The 25,463-nt window shown below is 32.2% G+C and overlaps 1 protein-coding gene across 2 annotated transcripts in view; it reads right to left on the bottom strand.

The window, feature by feature from the left end:
• Positions 1-1,252: 1,252 nt before the first annotated feature.
• The window catches only part of PRPSAP2 (phosphoribosyl pyrophosphate synthetase associated protein 2), a 49,894-nt gene continuing 25,683 nt past the window's right edge, over positions 1,253-25,463 (bottom strand). For both annotated transcript variants that reach the window (XM_074281709.1, XM_074281710.1), the window contains exons 7-12: positions 23,530-23,645; positions 19,905-19,960; positions 14,977-15,125; positions 10,331-10,401; positions 6,277-6,423; positions 1,253-1,986 (exon numbers count right to left, since the gene is read on the bottom strand). In XM_074281709.1, the coding sequence (XP_074137810.1) occupies positions 1,828-1,986; positions 6,277-6,423; positions 10,331-10,401; positions 14,977-15,125; positions 19,905-19,960; positions 23,530-23,645 (698 nt within the window). In that variant the 3' untranslated portion in view covers positions 1,253-1,827. The remainder of the gene's footprint in view (positions 1,987-6,276; positions 6,424-10,330; positions 10,402-14,976; positions 15,126-19,904; positions 19,961-23,529; positions 23,646-25,463) is intronic.

Here is a 25,463-nt window from a genome sequence, read left to right as displayed (position 1 = left end):
TTGTAGAAATATGTATAGAATTGAATATGTTGAACATATATTGGATAACTTGCCATCTAGGGGAGGGGGTAAGGAGGAGAGGAAAAATTCGCAACACAAGGTTTTGCAATAGTCAATGTTGAAAAATGATCCATTCATATTTTGAAAAGAAAGTTTTAATTAAAAAAAAATACAGTTGGAGGCAATCACAGCACATATACCTAATGAAATAGCAAGGAAAAATTTATACCTCAAAAATCTGGAAGGAGTGGATGCAAAGCAAGTTTCTCCTAATTTGAAAATTAAATTAAATATAATTTATTGTATTAAAAAACAGAAAAGGAGCAGTCAGCAAAAATGGAAATAGGCTGGATCCACCAGGGCCCAATGGAATGAAGCACCAAAACCAGAAAAAGTTTGATAGTTTTTTAAAAAAGATTCTTAACTGAGTCAAGCAGAAATGTCTATTAGTTTAAGAGGAAAATGGTGCTATAACTAATAAAAACTCTTACCAATTCTAATTAAATTCTCTGGAAATAAACTGAAAATTGAATAAATGCAAAGAAAGTGTAAACCTGGAGGAAAACACCATATAATTGAAAGATTCTATTTCTAATTTTAAAATATTTTGTGGTTCCCGACATAAAAATGTTGCTGCTGGCCTACTATGAAACCTTATTTAATCAAAGAGTATTTAAAAAAATTTTTTTAATCTACAAATAAGTTTATAGGAAATATAAAGTCTGGGGTACCTTGTTTTCCATTTCTTAACTTCCCTCATTTTGGGCCTCAGTTTCCTCAACTGTTAAATAATTGCTAAGATGCTTCAAGTTTTAACACTCCAGGATTCTATAAAGGAATAGAAATCTGCTGAGAAAAACCTACTATTTAATACTGCAAAAGTAGTTTCAAAAAGTCTCAGATTTTCTTTTGTTTCCACAAAAGAAAAATGCAGAAAACACTTATTTGAGGTTTTATTGCTGCCATATAATAAGGTGAAAACATGGCTAGGGCTAGGATTAAGAATCTGAATATTAGCTACAATACACAGAAGTGACATGGTTATGGAATTGCAACTTTGAGTCTGTTACTTTTTCTGGGGCAGTGGGAAGAGGGAAGAATATTTATACTGTCTACCTCAGAAGACTGTTGTGTGCAAAGCACTTTGTAAACCTTGAAGCACTATAAAAATACAAGTTGTCATTATTATAATTGGAGAGTTGTATCTTAATAAACAAACCAATGGTACAACTCAATAAAAGTTTAAAAAAACTCACACAACAAATTCTTTATTCCTTTTTGTTGCAGAAAATAAATACAAGTGCATATTTTATATGCTTTTCTATAAAAGCATTTCTACAAAATGTCCTTGTGTACAACAGTATAATCTTTTGGTTTTTAAAGGTCAAATATCACACAGATTAATTTATTAACATCTTAGATCATCTGCATCAAGCAACTTTGAAAAAAGGGGTGATGTATGAGCCTAAAATATTTTTTTTAAATATTGACCTAAACTAAAACAAGGTACTCCCCCCACAACTTTCTGTTCTTAAACACAAGAGAGTAAGGAATGCATTTTTTAAAAAATATTATACACAAAATCTCCCTCCCCAAACCCCACCTAACTGTTAAAAATTTGGTCTATCCTTATAGATTAAGAAATCAAGAAAAAAAAAAAGAGGGATGTGGGGAAAAAAAAAAACGGTAACCCTTCTCCACTCCCCCAAAAATGTTCCTTTGAAATATTTAAAATCAAGCATGATATTTCACAGTACATGTTCTGTACATTTCCAGTTTGGCCCTTGTTAGCTTAAATGAAAAACAAAACAAAACAACAACAAAACATCAGTCATCCAAGCCTATATTTCTGAACAGGTAAGACATAGATTCTCCATTGTGAATTCGTCGAATAGCTTCCGAAAGGATCATGCTAATATCCACGGTCTTAATTTTGGGGCACTGGAGTTTCTGTATTTCATGTGGAATTGTGTTGGTAACCACTACCTGCGAAGAAAAACAAATCAAATATAAGACCAAGAACATTACTTAATTTACTCTTGAACAATAGCTTATTTTTTATTTTCAAGGGTAGTCTTAATGGAAGTATATCAATGTCTTCTAGTAATGGCTTATTTATATCTTTATCAAGTTCATAGTCATTAAATAAGTGGTTCCAAAATATTTTAAGACTTTATTTATAGACACACCTACAATCTGACAGCAAGAGAAAAAGAATATTACCCCTTCTATAGGTACTGAGAATATTTGATAGGAAAATGAATTTTCCCAATACCTAATGCTCAAAAGTTCCACACTTTAGCATTTTTTTGTGGTTGCAGAAAATAAGGGATAGCAAAATATATTTTTAATACCTATAAAAAGTGTATTACTACACTGTAAATACTCCCAACAAATGAGAAATTCTGAGAAACACTAAGAAAACTTATATGAACTAAAACAGGGAATATACACAATGATTATAATTACATAAAAGAAAACACACACAAAAAAGGCAACAAACACAGGTGTAATGCAATGATATTGTTTCTAAAGGACTTATCAGTCTTGTGAAGCACAGTTCTCTCCTCTCAGTAGAGAGATGGATGCCTACAGGACAGAATGTTGTTCTAGAAAAAGCTGTACACATTTGTTGCTTGCATTTTATTATCATTCAGTCACTTCTGTAGACTAATGTTACTCGTTTTAAGGACACAAAGAAATCTTTATTGTTAAATCCAATGGTCTTTTTTCATTCTTGCCCTTTCACCCTTTTGGACATACTCTTACATGTGTTTTCCTACCACTGCTTTATCATGGTTCTCTTTCTATCAAACATCTTTCTTGGTCTATTTTGTAGGATCTTCACTAATGTGCCATCCATTCTTGTAGCATATGTCTCAGAGAAAGATCCTGGATTCTGGTTTCTTCCTATTATTTTTTTAAAGTGATTTCATCATGTCCCATGGATTTTTTATTATTATACACGGATGACAACTAAATCTGCTTCATCCATAAGCCATTCACTACTTAGTCAAACCACTCCTCCAGCTATCTTATGAACATCTCTATCTGTGTGTCCCAAAGCACCTCAAAATCATTAAGCCACAAATTAAACTATCTTTTGCCCCAAATTGTTTCTTCTTCTCTACTTCCTTATTTTCTGATAAGGGAACCATCATTCAAATCAGAAGTCATCCACAACTTAGTACTCTCACTAAAACCTATATGCCATCAGTTGACTAATCCTTTCGTCTACCTCAATACGTAACATTTATTACCTTTTCTCTATTCAATCTCAACCACTTTTGTTCAGGCCCTCATCATTTCTCTTTCATCTGAACTATTTTCAGTAGTTTCCCAATTGGCTTCATTTCACCTATTTGTTCTCCTCTCCTACTGGTTTAATTCTCCAAAATTGATATTCTGAAACCAAAGGTCTCACTACGTTAAAGAAGTATTAGTAGCTCTCTGCTGCCTTTAGGATAAACTATAAACTTTGTCCGACATGTAAAAACTCTTTTCATATTAGCTCCAATTTATCTTTCTAGGTGAATTACACTTTATTTTCCATTTCACATATTTGCTCCAGTCAAACAAGACCACTTACTCTTCCCCCATGTTCTCTCCTCATACTTATTTCTACATTTATCTCTTTTAGCTCTCCTATCTAAAGAATCATCCTTTACTTTAAAAAAAATTTTTTAACCTGATTTTTTTTTTGGGGGGGGGGGCGGGGGGAAGCATGCAATTGAGTTTACATGACTTGCCCAGGTTCACACAGCTAGGAAGTGGTAAGTGTCTGAGAGTAGATTTGAACTCAGATCTTTCTGATTTCAGGGCCGGTGCTCTATCCATTGCACCATCTAGATGCCTTCCTTCCCTTCCTTCCCCCAAATTTTTTAGGAAAACAAGAGCAAGCAGGAAAGTAAAACTAACATATCAATATGTACTTTTCCATATCCACAGACCCCAACCTTTCCAATGTTTTGCAGCTCTCTCTCTTTTTTTTTTTTTCAGACAAGCTTGGTCATTATAAATAAACACGATTTAGTTTTTCTTCTTTTCATTCATATTCTTGTAATCTGTTGCTTTTCTGTTTATTTGCTTCAGTTTTTAACAATTCACATAATCTCATGATTCTACGAATCCTTCCCATTCATCACAACATAGTAGTCTTATTAAACTGATGTACTACCAATTTGTGGTAAGCATCATCTTTGTTTCTAGTTTTAAAGAAATGGTTAGTTTTTCTGGAAATTAGTATGCCAGAAATTAGATATGGATCCACATTTAACACCATATATCAAGATAAGATCAAAATGAGTCCATGATTTAGGCATAAAGAATGAGATCATAAATAGATTAGAAGAACAGAGGATAGTCTACCTCTCAGACCTGTGGAGGAGGAAGGAATTTGTAACTAGAGAAGAACTAGAGATCACTATTGATCACAAAATAGAAGATTTTGATTACATCAAACTAAAAAGTTTCTGTACAAGCAATACTAATTCAAACAAGATTAGAAGGGAAGTAACAAATTGGGAAAATATTTTTACAGTTAAAGGTTCTGATAAAGGTCTCATTTCCAAAATATATAGAGAATTGATCCTAATTTATAAGAAATCAAACCATTCTCCAATTGATAAATGGTCAAAGGATATGAACAGACAATTCTCAGATAATGAAATTGAAACTATATCCACTCATATGAAAGAGTGTTCCAAATCACTACTGATCAGAGAAATGCAAATTAAGACAACTCTGAGATATCATTACGCACCTGTCAGATTGGCTAAGATGACAGGAAAAAATAACGATGAATGTTGGAGGAGATGTGGGAAAACTGTTGGTGGAGTTGTGAAAGAATCCAGCCATTCTGGAGAGCAATTTGGAACTATGCCCAACAAGTTATCAAAATGTGCATACCCTTTGATCCAGCAGTGCTACTACTGGGCTTATATCCCAAAGAAATACTAAAGAGGGGAAAGGGACCTGTGTGTGCCAAAATGTTTGTAGCAGCTCTTTTCGTAGTGGCTAGAAACTGGAAGATGAATGGATGTCCATCAATTGGAGAATGGTTGGGTAAATTATGGTATATGAAGGCTATGGAATATTATTGCTCTGTAAGAAATGACCAGCAGGATGAATTCAGAAGGGCTTGGAGAGACTTGCATGAAGTGATGCCGAGTGAAATGAGCAGAACCAAAAGATCACTATACCCTTCAACAACAATACTGTATGAAGATGTATTCTGATGGAAGTGGATATCTTCAACATAAAGAAGATCCAACTCACTTCCAGCTGATCAATGATGGACAGAAACAACTACACCCATAGAAGGAACACTGAGAATTGAATGTAAAATATTAGCACTACTGTCTATCTACCCAGGTTACTTATACCTTCGGAATCCAATACTTAACTTTCAACAAGAAAATTGGATTTACACACATATATTATATCTAGGTTATACTGTAACACATGTAAAATGTATGGGATTGCCTGTCATCTAGGGAAGGGAGTGGGGGGGGGGGGGAGAAATCTGGAAAAATGACTACAAGGGTAATGTTATAAAAAAATTACTCATGTATATATACTGCCAAAAAATTATAATAAAATTAATAAAAATAAAAAGTTAAAAAAAAAGAAATGGTTAGTTTTTTAGTGCATATGAGATTTTTCTTTCTGTCTGACTTAAGGTTAGGCTAGCTATGGAATATTTAGTCAAAATGTACAATTATTTTAGATATTTTCACAGCACTATTATAATAAACTGCATTCTAGAATAGTGTCTACTCCTTAACCATTACTACTAATTTGCTGTGGGTTAGGAAACCAATTAATCAAACTTATTAGAATACCAAACATTCAAATGAGCCCAAATGGCTCTTATAGAAGTTCTCTCCAGTAGTTCTTTCAAATGTAGAAGTCTGTCCTGTGACATAAAGTTTAGCTGCTTTAAAAAAAAAAAACCAAACTTCCTTCTGCTTCTCAGTTTAGATAAGTTGCCAGATAAAAGAGAATTGCTATGACTGCTACCCATTAACACAGTTTTTCTTCTCACAGTTTTTGTATAACAAGAATGACAGACCAAGGGAACAGAAGTACTTTTGCCAAAAATAGCCTTTTCTCATTCTTAAAAAAGAACTCAAAACCTTTGAATGTACTCTGAATAAATAATACAGATTTAGTACAAATAATACTGTATAGATTTTTCCACATTACCTCAGTTGAGATTTAGATTAAACAAAATGTTGAAATATGATTATGAATTCGTGAAGCAGATTTATTTACCTCATCAATAGCAGATTCTTCTATTAATCGGGGAGCATCTGAAGATAGGAGACCATGGGTTGCCATCACAAAGATCTTATAAGCTCCTCTTTCCTTCAGTGTTTCTGCCGCTGCAAGAAAGCTGTCAACATCATCAATAATGTCATCCTGTAAAATTATACATAAAAAATGCATGTTAGTAAATTTTTTGTGATGGAATCAGAGAAACAATTTGGAAATAGCTTGTTTTATAATTATCTTAAGACAAAATATTTTATAACATCTAGACAGTTTCCACAGGAGTCTACATGGAATTTTAAAAAAGAGACATTTTTGATACAATAAAATAACTAAATTTGTAGCTATTACAACTTAACAAGAATATACAAACATTACTTTAACTAAGCAACATGGCATGTTTATTTGAAGTACCAGGTAGAATTTATATAGAAGATATAATTCAAAGACAATTTCCCCAGACCTTTATTTTATCTGACAAATACAGAACAGTGAATCAGTATGTGATAACTCAAAGGAAAAGGAATTAATAAACTAGAATTAGCTCAGTCATATTGAGCATTACTAGAGCAGATGTATGATCACACTAGTGATCTAAACATATAGACAATAAATAAAGGAAAAATTTTAAAGACATGGAAAGAATTTTAAAAACATTTTTTCATGAAAGACCTATATACAATTGTTGTTTGTCCTTCAAAGGTAACGCCATGATATGCAAATGAGTTGACTTTTAAGTGAGGTGGGCTGTGCAAAGTCACCAGCCTCACTTTCTCCTCTAGACTTATCTGGGTATATGAGAACTGTTCCAACTTTGTAGAAAATCTTAAAGAATATTATAAAATAATGAAATTAATTTTTGAAAGAATGTTATTTCGTGTTCATGTCATATCATGTTATTTTAAAATTTATTTATGTTTTAAAAGGAATTTATTTTGGAGCTAGAATATGTATCTTGAAATTTCAAAGAACTATTATTGGTTTTTATAAAATCTTTCTTTTGGTAAGAAAGCAAAACTTAAATTTATCAGAGCACATCATTGAGTCTGCTGGATAGTATCACACTTGTAGAATCAAAATTAAATAAATTCAGGTCCTTCATTAGAAATTATAAAATAGCAATAGAAATTGTTTGAATCCTGACTTTCCCGCACCTACTGGCTGAATGAACATAGGCAAGTCATTAAAGCTATCTGAGTCTGAGAATCCTTAGATGTAAAATGGGGACAACAGCACAGCTCACATAGTTTTGCTGTTAGGCTCAAACAAAATAATGAGGTATGCAAATCATTCTGTAAATCTTAAAAGCAATTAGTATTCGCCATCTACCATTGTGCCAGATGACTCTCAGAAAGATTAGGTGATTTAAGATGACTTGGCCTATTAATAAACTGGGGCTTGAGCCCAGATCTTCTAACTATAATCAATGCTTTTGTCCACTGTACTATATTTCCTTCTAAAAAAGTCTTTAAACAACTTCATACAAGAATAGTGTAAGAAAAACAGCATCTTTTTCATAAAGAAAAAAAATTTTAGCTGTTTATTCTTCCTAAAAAACCAAACCAAAACAACTAACACCAACACCAAGTCTAGGCCAATGATAACCATAATTTTAGATTATTACATTCAGTTATCCAGCAGAACAACAACCTGAGACCTGACCCCTATTCTACCCTCATATCTCAGTTTCAAGAACAGGGGAATTAAAAAGATAGGAACAGACTCCTAGCTAGGGATAGAATATATCTAAGAAAAATTGGCAATTTATATTTGTTGGTTGTATTAAAATCTTATCAATTGTTTTAAAATAAAAGGGATGGAAAAACACATTCTCTTCTATCTCTCTCTCTCTCTCTTTCTCTTCATTAAATTGTCATAAAAAGTAGCTACAATGAAGGAATGTCTATAAATATCCAAAGTTTAGGCAACTAAAAAGAGAAACTAGAGAACCTAATTCAAGGGTAGGTAGGATCCTGTGGACTAATATTCCATATGTGAAGACATAGCCCAAATGAACAATTGGACAAATGAAAATTTATCAAGAATAAAATCCTAAAATTCAATGGAAACTCCCCAAAGATTTCTAAAAATGTGTAGATAAGATGGAAGCAAAGGCAGGTAATCAGGATGAAAATGAATGTGGTCCTGCAAAAAACAGTGTCAGAACTGTTAAAACTCAGAAGGCATATGATTGCTACTTAAGTGGACAGAACAAAAAAATAAGATCAGAAAGATGCTAGTTTGCTATTATTTAGCTTCTGTTTTATCTGCTAATGAAAATGACTTTAAAACTGAAAATAAAAAAATAAAAATGCAATATATAAGGACCTCATTGTACTTGAACAACTGCAGTCACCATGTCCAACTGAACAACCACCTCAGGTACTAAGAAATTGATGAACCAATCATCAATGACATTAAAGATGAAACATATCTCTTCCCCTCCTCAATGAGGGAAAGAAAGCAAATGTTGTTTGCCATTTCTGAACCAACTTTAATTTATAGGCAGATCAAAGAAATCTAAAAAACACAACAGTCACTATGTCATGAATAGATCACAGAAGATCAGTCTTATTTCCCTAAAAAAAAGTTACTTAATTAGCAGATAAGAATGACAAAGACACAGTATATGTAAATACTGACAAAAGTATGTCTTGTTATTTTTGTGGAAAAATGAAAGAATAGTAAGTAATATAATATGGTAGAGAATATAATACAATAGAGAATAATATAATGTGACAGCTTTCCACTTTGGTAGAGTAACATAATGTAGTGGTAAGGCTGAATCCTGGATAGTCTATGTGCATGAGAAAAGAATTGTTGTGATAATGCTGGAAGACAACTCTTAAGCAAATAAACAAAAATTCCTTACCTCAGCAAGCAGACCTGTCAAATACTAAGTCTGGAGATTCAGATATACAACATAGACTAAAGGTAGCATAGATAGAATGTAAATATAAAAATAATAGGGCATCTATATTTTCAATCTATGATTTCTTTTTTTAAAAAATCACTTCTATTTATCATTATACATATATATATCCCCTCCTAAAAAGTCATCCCTTTTGACAAATACCTAAGGGGCCAGGGGTGGGAGTTTAAGAATAGTTCTGTAAAACAATCCATAAATCAAATTTGGTAGTCCCCCACCTTTTCAAAGAAGGAAGATGTATTTTTACATTTTTTGGTGGAGGAGAAGAGGTGCACAGATCAGTGTGAGGTCATTATAATTTCAAAGCATTCGGTTTCCATTTCTTTTGATGATATTCTTTCCATTTGTGTTGCTGTAATCATTGTCTATATTTTTCCCTAGTTATGTTACTTCACTTTGCATCATTTCCCTTAAGTCTTCTTACTTTTCTGTATTCATAAAATTATTCCATTCTATTCATGAACTATAATTTGTTTAGCTATTATTCCCAAATAATGGGCACCTACTGTTTCTATTACTTTGTTACTATAAAAAGTCCTGTATCAATGTGTTGATATATAGGAATATAAAACTGAGGGTACTGTGGGAAAAGGTAGTTTTTATGAAGCTCTAGAATTTTCAGATAATTATCATCTGAATTTTATTTTATAATTTAGTAGTGCTAGTAACATTCCTACATCAATTTTTCTCTTATTTCCTATCTTTTACGTATTTATAAGATTAGTAATTTCATTACTGTGAGTACGCCTTCTATTGATTGCAATCTTTTTGTTATGTAAGCAAATGGCTTTCAGGTAGTTGGTATGGCTAAAAATTTTCTATACTCAACTAAGTAATGAGCCTCCTCAAATTTAGCTGAGTTAATCCTCAGAATACACACACACGCAAACCATCACTGGGTCCTTAGCTTTAAGCTTTTCCCTTCTGTAAGATTTGCCAATGCCTAAGCCACAACAGGTCAGCTACAACAATCAATAAGGCATTTTGAGTAGGAATTTAATGAAATATAATGTATGTAATATTTAGTTAGGTAAATCTGTTATGTATAAATAAAATCTTTAATCTCTAAAACAATCACATATATTTCTAAAATTTTTAAATTATAAAGGGCCTTCATCCACATACCACAATGATTGCTATTCTTCCGCCTACATCACCAACAACTGTGATAGGTGGCTTTTCTTTTGGAATCAACACTGAAAAAAAGAACAAAATCAAGAATTAAAAACATAACTTTAGAAGAACAAGAAATATACTGCTATACAAATGATGTTTTCCTCAACAAATTTTTTTATACAACTAATTTCCTTTATCACAATTTCAATTTTATAAAATGCAGTAACAGTATTTACTGTACCAAAATTAAATAACTAATGGTACAACAAACTAATTATAAAAACCCTCACAATTTATGGCATCAGAATTTTTTGCTAAGAATGTCAACTAAAACATTTGTCACCCAATCATCCATCCATCTATCCATCCTCCCTCCCTCTCTCTCTCCCTCTCTCTCTCTCTCTCTCTCTCTCTCTCTTACACACACACACAAACACAAATACAACCCCAGAAATACTAATTTAATACTCATTCTTTTAGTTCAGTTTTCTAGATAACAAAGTTTCAAAAATGATTTTCTGTCACAGTGCTATAAGAAAACATAACTTTTAAAATGAAATAACACTTAACAAAATTGTTAGAAGAAAATGAAGACCAGAATGTGATTATGATAGAACTCTTGTTCTATGAGAAATTATTATTACAATGCTCTCAGAAAAACCTGGAAAGTCCTCCATGAGCTCATGCAAAGTGAAATGTACTGTCTACAAACTAAGAGCAATGTTGCAGCATGAACAACTGGGAATGATTGCTATTCCCAGCAACACAATGATCCAAGACTACTCTGAAGGACTAATGATGAAAAATGATGTCCAAAGAAAGGAAAGATTGAAGTATGCTTTTTTTCTTTTTAAACTTTAAACTTTTTCTTGATGTTTTTCTGGGGGGAGGAAAATCTGTTTTATTTTACAACATGACTTTTACAGAAATGTTTTGCATAATTTCACATGTGCCTTCCCAACAGGGGTGAGGGGGATGGAGTAAGAAATGAAGGGAGAGAATCTGAAATTCAAAGTTTTTTTTTTTCTTTAATCATATTTTATATTTTCATATACATGTGTAGTTTTAAAAATTTATCTTTGTAAAAAACTGTTCCAAATTTTTTTCTCCCCCTCGTTTATGTCCTCCCTCCTCAAGAAAGTAAACAATCTGATAAGTTAGCTATTTGCAATTCTTTAAAACATATTTTCCTATCTGTCATATTGTGCAAGAAAAATCAGATCAAGAGAAAAAAATAAGAAAAAAAAAAGCAATCAAACAAAAACAAAAAGTTGAAAATACTATGCTTCAATCTATATTTGGTTTCCATAGTCCTCTCTGGATGTGAATGGCATTTTCCATCCCAAATCTCCTGGAACTGTTCTTGAATCATCTCATTATTAAAAAGAGTTAAGGCTGTTACACTTGAACATCACATAATCTTGTTGCTATTGTGTACAATGTTCTCTTAGTTCTGGCTCACTTTACTCAGCATCAGTTCATATAAGTCTTTCCAGGCTTTTCTGAAATCAACCTACTCATTATTTCTTATAGAACAATAACATTCCATTACTTCCAAAATCTTCCACTACCTCTTGCCTAAGGCCTCTGATGGCCATTCATCTTGCCTACCCCTTTACATGAGTTCAAATCTGGTCTCAAACATATACTAATTGGGTAACCCTGTGCAAGTCACTTAACCCTATTTGCCTCAGCTTCCTCATTTATAAAATGTTCTGGAGAAGAAAATGGCCAACTACTACCCCTGTCAAGGCAACTCTAAGTAGGAATCATGAAGAGTTAGATACAACTGAAACAAAGGTACTCTCACATCCATTTATTCTTATCTTTGCTATTAAACTGGCATCACTATATCAGGGTCAATATTTAGTGTATCTGACTGCCACTATTCAAACCAATACAAACTCAGAATGCTCTACCTCTTGTGCAGCAAGAGAATTATATAAATATGTTTACACATATTGGATTTAACATATATTCTAATATGCTTAACATATATTGAATTGCTTGCTATCTAAGGGAGAGGGTGGGGGGAAGGAGGAGAAAATCTAAAACACAAGCTATGCAAGGGTCAATGTTGTCATATTATCCATGCATATGTTTTAGTAGGGAAGTAAGGATAAGAACCCAGATTGCAAAATTCTGAGTCAGTGTGTTGTGAGGAAATAGAGTGAGTGAGTATAGATACTTCTATTAAGAAGTCTTGTATTGAAGAAGATGAGACCAATAAAAAGATAGCATGAGGAGGAAGTAGAGCAATGAAGTTTCTGCTATAGCCAATGAGAATGAATCCAGTTCTTTTTCCTCTTGACAGCCCATCAAATATTTTAAGACAATGATAATATTTTCCTAGCTTCACTCTAGTAAATGTTCTCTTTTCTGGAATAAATAATCAGAAATTTTCTTCTTTTGGGAAAAAAAAAAGGAAGAAGCTAGCAGAAAAGGCTAGATAGGCAGGGCATGGGGTGGGAGAATGTAAAGTAAAGCAAAGGGAATAATTATCATTAATGAAGCTAAATCTTAAAGAAGACAAAAATGGGTAGATGGCATCAAGAAAATAAATAAGGGAATTACTCTGGACCAGGAGTGTCAAGTCACATTTTTAAACTAGAAGTCAATAAAAGGTAAACAAGCATATATTATTCTGGAATGATTCAAAGAACTGAGGATACACAAAAAGGCAAAAACAATACTTCCTATTAAGGAACTAAAAAAATAATGGGATAAAAACATGTAAATATGGTACATATCACATACGTAGAGTATACAAAGGAAATGACAAGCTCATAAGCCCCACCTTAGGTGAAAGGCCACTTATAAAAGGTAACATCTGAATTGAGCCCCCAAAATTCCAGGAATTCTAAGAAGTAGAAATAAGAATGGGAACATTCTAAAAATGACTGACAGCTAGTCATAGAGACTGTCACATTTTAAGGAACTACAAGAGTACAGCTGAATTGTAGAGTATGTAGGGGAAGGAAGGTATACTTGGGAAGCAGGTTTAAGAATACTAGAAAAATAGGATAGGGCCAGGTTTTATCAGGATTTAAAATTTTACAGAAAAGATTTTATATCTGATTTTGGAAGTAACAGAAAATCACTGGCATTTGAGCAGGGTAGATGACATGTTAAAGACATACTTTGGGAAAGTCACTTTGGAAGATGAAAGGAGAGTCTTTATGACAGGGAAACCATTTAGAAGGCTACTGAAATAATCCACATCAGTAAAGTGGGGTCCCTAAGAAAGATAGTAGCTATATCAGTGGAGATGTATATAAGGAATGTAATAAATATAGAAACAGTAAGATTTGGCAAATGAATTATATATGAATTTCAGAGTAAGAGTGAAGAGTTTGGAATGACACTAAGATTATAAGCCTGGGAGGACACTATTGAGTTTGATAGTAATATGATAGTGAACGATACGATAGACAAAAATAGGAAACGAGATGAAAGATGTAGAGAGTGTCTGGCCGTGGCAAGAAAAGTCTCTTCAATGGAGGAGGAAAAAGTGGGGGGAGAAGTCTGAATGACTGAGATGAGAAGGAAGAACTGAGGGCTTCAGATGGATGGCCTCAATATTTTCAGTAAAAAGGTAAAGCATGAAGCAAAGTTCTCAGCTGAGAGGATCTGGAGAGGGAGGAATATGGAAAGCTTGAGAAGAAAGTTTAGGAATAGCTGCTATGAAGAATTAAAGTGATAACAAATCATTAAGAAAAAAGCAGAAAGATTATCTTGTTGCAATAAGGGCCTAATCAGTATGGTTTCTTGTCTTTCTCCAGATTCAATTAGCAAGTGCAAGGTAAAAAGGATGAGTGAGATCAGACACATCCTGAGATGTTGGCAAAAGGGAAAAAAAGCCTAAAACTATTCAGTAGAGTAGGAAGTGAAATCATTTGTTGAGGGAAAAAAACAGCCGATTGGAGATGAGGGCTTGAAAGAGAAAGTTTGAACACCCCTCTTGTGTGAATTGTGACAAAGACTTGGAGATGAATAGAAAAACTGACATGAAATCGTCAAGGCCCAAATGTGATCAGAAAACACAACCAAGGACCAAATCAACATGTCTTCATGATAGTTCAAAGAACAAGATGATAACTGAAATCTAAATCCTTGGAATTCAATATCACCCATGATCTTACACACTTGGAATCTTTCTCTTACTGCTCCCCAACATGAAGTCTTAGGTCTTTTCTTCTGTTCTTAGTACAGGCATCTTTTTTCTTATCTTATTCCATCCCTCCATCCTCTTAGTTAATCTAAATCCTAAACTATTCTTTCAAGTCAGCTCTTCCACAAAAGTCATCCCAATAAAGCTTCCTTGACTATTTAATATTACAAGAATTTTTTTTTATTCTTTTAGTTTTTGTTACACCTAACCTAAACTATATACATTATCCAGCCAGTAGCAATATAAATAATATTACTATAAATTGTCCTATAGTATGAAATGGATACATAAAACCTTTGCTTCTGGGATAAATTAGATATTCAAAAGTAAAGAAAACACCATCTTTATTTTTGTGCCCTTCCCACAATATTTGTCATAAATATATATTGATTTGGAAAAAAAATTCCCATACAGATATACCTTGAAAAGAAAAAATAAATTATAAAGAAAAAAAAATAGACAAACAAGTATTGTTCTTTCTTACTGGGAATCTCCAGACTGGGATGTATAGCAGCTATGTTTTTGACTGTAGGTGGAGAATGTCTCCCATCCACCAAATCAGACTCAGCATCCTGTGCTTCTCCATGAATCACAGCAATTCCTAATCTCAGTCTTTCGGCAAAAGATTGTGCCCTGAAATTAAATATTAAAAATAAATTTAATGCCATTCAGTACCAGTCTACTTTCTGCTAAGTTTTAAGGAGGAAAAATATTATTTTAAAAGAAAAAACTGGCATATATGTATATGTATGCACATATTACATATATACATACACACACTGACCAATTGTCAGATCTACTGGGTTTTTTTTAATCTTTTAAAGAATATTTTGAGTTCCAAATTCTCTCCCTTCTCTCTTACCCACTGAAAAGGCAAACAATATATTATACATGTGGAATCATGCAAAACATATTTCCATATTAGCCATATAGCAAAAATGCATGAAAATAAAGTTTAAAAAATTATACTTCAATTTGCAGTCAGAGTTCATCAGTTCTCTCTCTGGAGGTGAACAATATTTTTCATTTTGATTCCTTAGGGTATTGTCTTACATCACTATATTGAACATATATTGTAGCTAAGTCTTTCGTAGTTGATCATCACTATAATATTGTTGTTGCTGTATACAATGACATCCCAGTTCTGCTCACTTTAATCTGCATCAGTTCACAGACATCTTCCCAGCTTTTTCCACCACCCTGCTTTGTCATTTCTTATCAACTACTGTCTTGAGACCAGAACTGAACATATCTCTTGTGACTTTGGGTCTAATAATCTGTCCATAGCACTAGTTAGCTGTCCTAATTAGGCTTATATTAACATCCTACTCCAAATTCCCCAATACATTCTAAAAAGAAAACAGTCAGTGTTGGAGGAATTGTGTGAAGTTAAGCATACTCTTGCTGGTGGTGTTGAAAATCAATTCATTTGGAAAGCAATTTGGAATTACACAAACAAACCTGATTAAAATGTCCATATTTGCTGCCCCACAGAGATTCTATTACTTAAGACCTAAGGGAAGCCTCTGATAAAAAAAGTTCACATATATATTTCAAAATATTTATAACAGCACTAAAATATATGTCCATTTATTCAAGAATGGGGACTGTACAGCCTACAGACTAAGGCAAATGCAGGTGATGATGAGCTGAAAGCTAGGTAGAAGAACCTCCTACTACTTGAGTTCATAAGGTGATAATGTGATATGGTCCAGGAAATGTTATAAATATCCAAACAGCCTTTTGCAAAAAAGATTTCTCATCCCTGGAAGGCTGAATAAATACCATAATTATAGAATGATAATGTGCTATAAGAAATGATCAATGTGATTGATACAGAGAAAAAAAAATTTACATGAATTGATTCAGAGTGCAGTATACAGAACCAAGAAAACTATGAATAATTTTAGCAAAGTGAACAGCCATTTCTCTCTCTGAATGTTGCCAAATTACAAAGAAATTTTTTAAAAGAGATGAGAAAACTTTACACTTTAGCAGAAGTGTTATACATTGACCATATTTTCAGACATTTTTAAATATATTGAGCAGTTATGTTAATTTTATTTTTTTTATTTTAAAACAACTCTTATATAATATATATGTTATCTGGAAGGACAAGAGAAGAAATGGGGAAAGGAGAGAAATTATGATATAAAAAAATTGAAACTTTAAAAAAAACTAGAAGAAAAAGAAATCAAAGGCATAAAGAAATGAGACAAGAAACTGAATTTACTTGCTGATATTATGATTTACTTAGAATATTTCAGGAATTTTCCAAGATATTAACTGAGATAATTAATAGCTGTGGCAAAGTAACACACTAAATAAAGCTATAAAAATCAGTAGAATGTCTATGTGCCAAAGCATAATTAATAATCATACAGTTAATTTAAAAAATACTTCTTAAAGAAAATAAAAGATAACAATGCTACAAATGTTTACTTACAGAATGCTACATAAATCAACCCAGCAAAAGGATACTTCACAGAATAAAATAACAAAAGGAAGGAAATGAGGAGACCAGGCAAGCTGGGTGAGTGGAAGGAAGTCTTACAAACTGAATACTCTCTTAACTAAATCCAAAAAAGGGAAAAAAAAAAAAATCAGAACCAGAATAGAGAGAAAGAGAGAGGTCTAGGGGTACTAGAGTTAGGGGTCTATCTAGAGGCTTCTAGTCCAGGAACTTAATGTGAACCTGAACACAGTTGTGTAGCAAGGAAAGAAATCCCAAATTTAGCACAAAAATATCTGACCTTTTATGCAAACCTTATATATGGAGCAGAACATATGCCAATAAGTAGAATGTTATTCATTATCCAGTGTTGGGACACAGATCCCACCCACTGAGGGAGGGGACTATATCTGAGTTGAGGTAGAGGTGATGGTGGGTTTGACCTTTTAAAGTCAAAGAAAGGTCATGTGCACTGAGTGAAAAAGTAGGCATCAGCTGTGTGGCTCTGTTCTAAGGACCTAAGGAACAGAGTTTCAGATCCAGTTACCAGCCTAATCCAAAAACAGCAGTGAAATACAATCCTCCTGCCCCCCCAAAAAATCTTTCAAAAATTATAATAACTGAAATTGTTATTAATATCACACAATAATTTTGAAGCAAGTATCTTATGAGCCTATTTGCAAGCTCTATTTTTATGCTCTGAGAGAATCAAAGTAAAAAGATGAAAAGAATCTATATTTTAATGAGTATGATTTTATAGGTAAGGAAATGAAACACTACAGAGGCTAAATTATTTGCCAAAATTCATATAGGTAGTAAAAACAAAAGCTAGAATTTGAACTTGGGTCCTCTGATTCCAAATCAAGTACTCTTTCTACTACACCATGCTGATCTGGGAAATTACTAAGAGGAAAGTATTATGTAAACCTTACAGTATGAGTTACTCTCATTAAGTCATAACCAAGCTCTCAGGAATTATGAGGAAATCTATTTGGAGAGGGAAGGCAGCAGAAAGATGCCAGAAATATACTCAACTATTTATAATTTGAAGTAATTTGGTGAACACACATTAGAATCCCAATATGTCCTTAAGATCTGAAACTCTCTCTGGCACTTAATAATTAAACATGGTTAGGAGCAAAAATTAATTTGACTTATTTAATTTCACTCTATCCCAAATGCTATTATAATATGTAAAGTTCCATAGCAGAGAGGAAGCATTTAACTATAAGAAAATTAAAAGCATTAAAAAAATTCATTATGGTACAAGTTCTTTCTCCATTTTTTGGTTACTCTTTACCATTAGTATCAGTAGTACCACCACTAAATTAAAATATAAAGTTTAATTTCCTACTCAAAATTAGATACTTTGATTAAATAGAAAATGAATACTACAAGATATCTGAATTATCAGTAGAAAGTTCTAGCCCCCATGTACACGTTTCATTTTCTCATTTTTCTGTACAATATTTTCTAATAATGTAAACATACTCATTTTTTGATATATTTCTACTAATTAATTCAAGTTAAAGCAAAAATATTTTAAAAGTCAAGATATTAAAAATGTTTTAAATGTCTAGGTTTAGAGCCTCCCTGATCATTAAACAGTAAGATACAACTATGTGCAAAGTATATGAAATAAACAATAATTTTTATGTCGTTTTTGTTCTATTACAGCAATGACCATGCATGTGTGGCTCACCACATAGAACACTGGGTCTGTAATTATGTAAATCTGGGTTCAAATACAGAATCACTTAATTGTGTGATCATGGGCAAGTCACAATCTCAACTGTAAAATGGATCTAATAAATGTAGTTGCTTTACAAATACTCAAATGAGACAATATTTGTAAAGCATTTAGTGTAATGCCTGGAACATATTAAGTACTATGTAAATGATTATTTACTTCTGTTAACATTGCTCTGACTCCAAAAATTTGACTCTGACCAGATGAATCAAGTTGGTTTTTCCAACTTTAATTGTTTTTAAGCAGAGTGCTGGGTGCCATGTCACATTTAAATATTTCATTTTTCTCAAAAAAGAAAAAAAAAACACAAAAAATTGTGATTTAAGAGCTCACTTAATGACTGTTAAAGATACTGTAGCTATTGCTAATGCAATAAACACTTCAAGAATCATTCAAGTCCAGAAAGAACAGTAACAATTGCACTGAAACACAATTGAAAGGGCCATATGAAAAAAAACAAAAACAATGCCAAGACTCAGAAACCACTACTGCTGCCTTAATCTAATTAATGAGGAAAGATATTAACTCAAAATTCTTCTACTTAAGGTAGAAGTTGAAGTTGGAAGAACAGTAAGATCATTTTTCAAAAAGGAAGGGGAGGCCCTTTGTTATAAAAAGAAAAAAGAATCAAAGAAACAAAAAAAGAAAGAAATCAAGACAACACAAAAACTAAAGTACTGAAAAATGAGAAATGTTCATGCTTACTGATGAAATTCACTTTTTTATTTCAAGGCTATACCAAAACAACTGTAGAATTAGTCCAGAGGAACCTATTAAATCTGGATATCTTCATCAAACCACAAAATATCGACATACTTCCTTTTGTTCCCCACCCCAAAATATAGCTAGGGGAATTTTTTTTCCTTTTCCCAAGAAGTCCTGCAAGTCTTGTACACGTTGATGGAATAATAAACTCTGATAAATAATAATGACATACTAAGGAGAAGAATTGCTCTAGAATCACAAAAATTCCCAGACACAGAATACAACATAATTCTGTACTGACACTTACTAAAAGATTAAAAGAGATGAAAATAAACATAGCAATGGCCTGGAAACTTGTAGAAAAAGGAAGATGAATTATATACTGAAAGTTTTTAAAATGTAAATCAACAAACTTAATTATTTTATTTCATCCCAAGTAATTATCATACCATTATATTAGTACTATTAATATCTTCCTTAAGAGAAATTAGTAGATCCTACCTACCTCTTGGCTGAAGCTGGTGATTTGGCTACAATCACTGCATTCCTGTAATCTGGGATCTGTGGCAAATAACAAATTTCATTGTTTACTGCCATGTAAATTATTGATCTATTCAAGCTAACAAATTAGCAATCAATAAAAAAGAATTAAGGATGTATCTTGTTTAAAGTTTCACCAAGTAGCCTCAGGAGTGTAAACATTTAAAATGCATTTACTCTTGAAAATGAAAAAAAATTTTATCTGAAAAAAAGTTCTGCATCTAAAAACATCTTTAAATATATATATATATATATATATATAATTTACAAATTCAGGAGTAACAAAATAACTGATAAATGGAATTATTAAAAAATATGCTACTCTAAATTTAATGCAGAATACTTTAAATCAGTCATAGTAATTTCCCACTAAATTAAAAAGACATTTTGCAATCTTATTTTGCTATTCATTTTTTGTGAATTTAGTTCCTTTCTACTAATATTTTGGAATTTAAAAGCAACATGAAAAGATGAGTCTCTGTAACAATCACTTATTTGCTGTAAGAGAAAACTGATTATGATAATTAACAATTCTCTTGCATCCTGACAACCAAAAATTTCCACAGCAAAAGGTCCTTTTTTATATCATCTAGCAACTGGGAAGAAGAGTCAGGAGAGACTAAGGTAAAGATAATCAGAAAGAAATTCTGACAACTATTCTAATATATTCTGGAAAAAAAAAAAAAAAAAAACTAAATCTTAGTATACATGTATATGAATAATTTCATTAAGCATGCATAGACAAGGAAAACGATAACAAAATAATGAAAATCCAAAAAGGGCTCCAGAAAACCAAAATCGCTATTAACTACAACTACATGAAGATAAAAGTAGGAACAAAGAAATGAGAACAAAGAATGAATAAAAAGGGAATGAATATTTTGACATTTCATTCACTGAAATATTTACATGTAAATAATTGAAAAGCAAGTATAACTGGTTGGATGAATGAATGTTCAATATTTTTTACAATAATTTTATTCCTTTTTTTAATATAATAGCTTTTCATTTTCAAAATATATGCAAAGATAGTTTTCAACATTCACCCTTGCAAAACCTTGTATTCTAAATTTTTCTCTCCCTTTCCCCCATCCCCTCCCCTAGAGAGCAAGTAATCCCAACATATTGTTGTGCCATGTTCTTTTATTATCCTGACACAGTTTCCCTAATTATCCTGACTCGGTTTCCATAAATTGTCCTGCCTTGATTTCCCTAATTGTTCTGTCTCAATTTATAATTGTTCTGCTCAATCCTGCAAAATCATCCCTACCTCTTAATCAGAATATTTTATAAGGATAAAAGATCTTATATTTTAGAATATCAGAATGCCTCTCCCAGTCCCAAGCTATCAGAATATCAGATACCATCTTATCAAGATGCCTCTCCCCATCTCTGGGGTCCCTCCCCCCATTATGTCATCCCCATTTCCGGTGGCCCCACCCTATCAGAGTCCCATTCTGCTTTCAGCACCCAGAATCTGCCCCGACTCAGTCTACCTTCAGTATCTGAGCCATGTGTATACGTCATAGAGAACTCACATTGTTTGCTGGATTCTTGGAGAGGATAGTCTCATTTAGTCCTGGAAACAAATCATGGATCCATTTGGTCCCAATAAATCTCTCCCTTTCAAATAAAATATTAAATACTCTCTATTCTCTATCTTGCCTCAGTTTCTCTGGCATTACAATATGTTAAACATTTTACAATAATTTTAAAAGAAGCATATCACTAAGTGTTAACTACCAAGGTCTATTTTCTTTTTAAGAAGAAATTTAAATAGATGTATTTTCAATTTTATAAATGTTGATATTTATTAAAATAAAAAATGAAATAATTATAAAAATTCATAATATTTAATTACTAAACTCTTCTAGAACCTAATAATAGCAACTTAAAGGCCTTACATGTATGAAGATATTTATAAATCATTTTACTAAGACAAAAACCACTGTCAAATAAAAATCAGAAATTATGACCAATTTTCAAATTACGTATTAGAAAAATCTGAGTCAGAAGACAAACTATTTCTAGGAGCATCTTTAGTTGCATAAAGTATATGGTGATCCAAAAATCTTAAGTGCTCTGCCTTAGTCACTTAAAATTGCACTAAAATTATAATATTATATTAGTCAGATTAAATGGTCTCTAAGCCAAGATTAAGTCTTAAAATAGTTTTTCAATCATCCCCCTAATTTATACCTCCTTGAAATAGGAACTTGTAACCTATAACAATCAAAGAAAAAATTAAGTTCTAGTCACATCCTGGTTCAACACACAAACAAAACAACTTTAATCCAGAAAAGAGTCGGCATAGTAGCCATGAATCTATAAAATAGCAAAAATATTCCTTGCTTCAGAAAAAACTGAAAACTGGCTTTTGAGAGGTCATTTTCCCATTTATGAACAAGCTCTCTCTACTTAATTTTGTCTGATTCAGAGGGTCAAAAACCAAGAAATATGACTATTTCCATTTACCAAAACATAACTTAAGTTTTAAATGCTTAGTAATGGGACTCAAAAAGGCTACAAGATGGAGATGCTGCTGCTCTATGAAACCATCTGAGAGAAAACAAGTCATAACATGTATCAGGAGATCTGTGTTCAAGTCCTAACTCTTAATACTTACTAGATGATGTTCAACAACCCTGGACAAATACTTTTTCCTTCTTGAGCCTTAGATTACACATACATCTAAAAAACTGAGATAATAATTGTACTAATTCACAGGGTATTTGTGAGGAAAATATTTTTGTAATCTTTAAAGAACAATATAAATTTGAATTAATATTGTATGTTTTCAAGCTATCTGTTTCTATCTCTATTTTTTTGGGGGGGTATTTTCTTTATATGTCCATCTCTCTCCCAATATTTTGGTAATCCTCCTTTCCCCTCCACTATCTGGCAATACTAAAGAAAAAGAATGTCTCTATTATTTCTTGTATTAATTCTATCCCTGTCCCCCTTATTATTAAAGTTTAAAGATTTAATTTTCTCTTTCTCTAACAAAAAACCTAATTTGTTATTCATTTATGAAGCTTTACATTAAATTTTTTCTATAGGTTACTAACTCTCAAGAGGAAAAACATTTCCTATTCCTGAGAATTAAATGATTTTACCTAAAATAAAATACTTGTGGAAAAGTTATAGTCTTAAACATGTACCCTAAAACTCCCACATAGAAATAAAAGTAAAAAATATGACAACTAAAGAATAAATTGGGGGCAGCAATGTGGCACAGTAGATAGAGCACCAGTCCTGAAGTCAGGAAGACCCAAGTTCAAATCTGTCTCAGACACTTAACACTTCCTAGTTGTGTAACCCTAGGCAAATAACAACCCCAATTGCCTCAGCAAAAAAAAGAATAAACTGGCAATGAAATGTATAAAATCTAGTATTCTTAAAAAAAAAAAAAAAAAAAAAAAAAAAAAGAATCAGGTCACAAGGTGAATTTCAATGAAAAACTTCAGAACAGAAAAGTACTCCAACAGGGCAGGTCATGTTTTGCTTCCAATAGGCAGAATTTAATCACCCACAGAAGGTGAAAATTACTCTTTAATTATAAAAGAATAACGAAGGTTAGGCTAACTCACCTCTTCTTGAATGTACTGTAATAAGAATGGAGAAGCTCTCAGATTATCAACAGGAATATTGAAGAAGCCTTGTATTTCTTTCTGATGTAAATCCATGGTGATAAGATGAGTCAAACCTTTGAAAATAAAGCAAATATATGTTCCACAAATTGGCCACTTAAAATGGTGCTAACATTGAGAAAGATTGTATTTTAAGTATAATACTACTAAGTATATATTTTCTTCTTTTAGATAGTATAATAGACATTTCTTTTAAATTAAAAAACACTCAAAGATTCAATTCAATAAACAATCAAATCAACACAAATTCTCTATTAGTTTTCATAATAACTTAAGCATCATTTCAAAGGTCAATTATGAAATATAAATTACCAACCATTATTAAATAAAGACCTTATTCACAGGTGTTCCTTTAAAGAATATATGCATTGATAACCAGCAGAGTGAAACTGAACTAATAATTTATGAAATAGGGGTTAGGCATGTGCAGTTCTTTATGTATTTGCTGGGAAAACCCATGATGGTAGTGGGAAGTAAGACTGTAATAACACTTTAGGCACAGAGAGTATAACAAAAGGGATAAAGAGGCAGATGGCATGGGATGGGAGGGTAAGATCTTGAAGGGAAGTAGGTTGAAGGCAGGGAGAAAAGCACAATCAATCATTCATGTAACCATGGATTGGAGTTGAGAGCACTAGGCAGCATGGACCCAATGGATAGGGGAAGAAAGATGGGGCAGAAGTCTGAGGTATCATTTCAATAGAATTTCTTAGGAAACTGATTAATGGAAGCAGTGATCAGAAGAAAAAAAGACTTTTGAGGAGGGACAGGATTTAAAAAAAAAAAGAGTGACACTTCCAGTTGATCAATGATGGACAGAAACAATTATACCCAGAGAAGGAACACTGAGAAGTGAATGTAAACTGTTAGCACTATTGTCTATCTACCCAGGTTATTTATACCTTCGGAATCCAATACTTAATGTGCAACAAGAAAATTGGATTTACACACATATATTGTATCTAGGTTATACTGTAACACATGTAAAATGTATGGGATTGCCTGTCATCTAGGGGAGGGAGTAAAGGAAGGGAGGGGAAAATTTGGAAAAATGAATACAAGGAATAATGTTATAAAAAAAATTACTCATGCATATATACTGTCAAAATTTTTTTTTATAATTATAAAATTAAAAAAAAAAAAAAAAAAAGAAAGTATAGTAGTAAATTGACTTTTCCTTAAAATAGTAAGTAGCAGAACTCTGGGTAATGAATATGAACCGCTACATAAAATTCCCAATCCCTCTATTTTTGTCCGCCTGCATTTTTGATTTCCTTCACAGGTTAATTGTACGCTATTTCAAAGTCCGATTCTTTTTCTACAGAAAAATAACTGTATGCACATGTATACATATATTGTATTTAACTTATACTTTAACATATTTAACATGTACTGGTCAACCTGCCATCTGGGGGAGGGAGTGGAGGGAAGGAGAGGAAAGATTGGAACAAAAGGTTTTGTAATTGTCAATGCTCAAAAATTACCCATGCATATATCTTGTAAATAAAAAGCTATTAAAAAAAAAAAAAAAAAAAAAAGAGTGAGAACAGAAGAAAATGGAATAAAGAAAAAAAACAGTCTGGTTTAAGAGAAATCAAGGAAAACTACATAATATGAGAATATTAAAAAATGCTTTGAAGTTATGTTTTTTTTTTCCTATCCTCTGATCTTTCCTTTACTGCCAAGTAAATAGATGCTCACTGAATGCACCAATTCAAAGAGAAGAGGTAGAAGTCAAATTATCTATTATATCATTTAATAGCTTCTGTAAATAGGACACCTAGGAAAGGAAATGAAGAAAAGCCAACTATGGAATTATGAGTGTTGCCATCCATTAGCCTGGCTAATCAAGACTCTGGGTTAATTAATTCCAA

The sequence above is a fragment of the Sminthopsis crassicaudata genome, chromosome 1 (assembly GCF_048593235.1).
Source record: "Sminthopsis crassicaudata isolate SCR6 chromosome 1, ASM4859323v1, whole genome shotgun sequence".
Lineage (NCBI taxonomy): Eukaryota > Metazoa > Chordata > Mammalia > Dasyuromorphia > Dasyuridae > Sminthopsis > Sminthopsis crassicaudata.
This window is presented reverse-complemented; position numbering and strand designations above follow the sequence as displayed.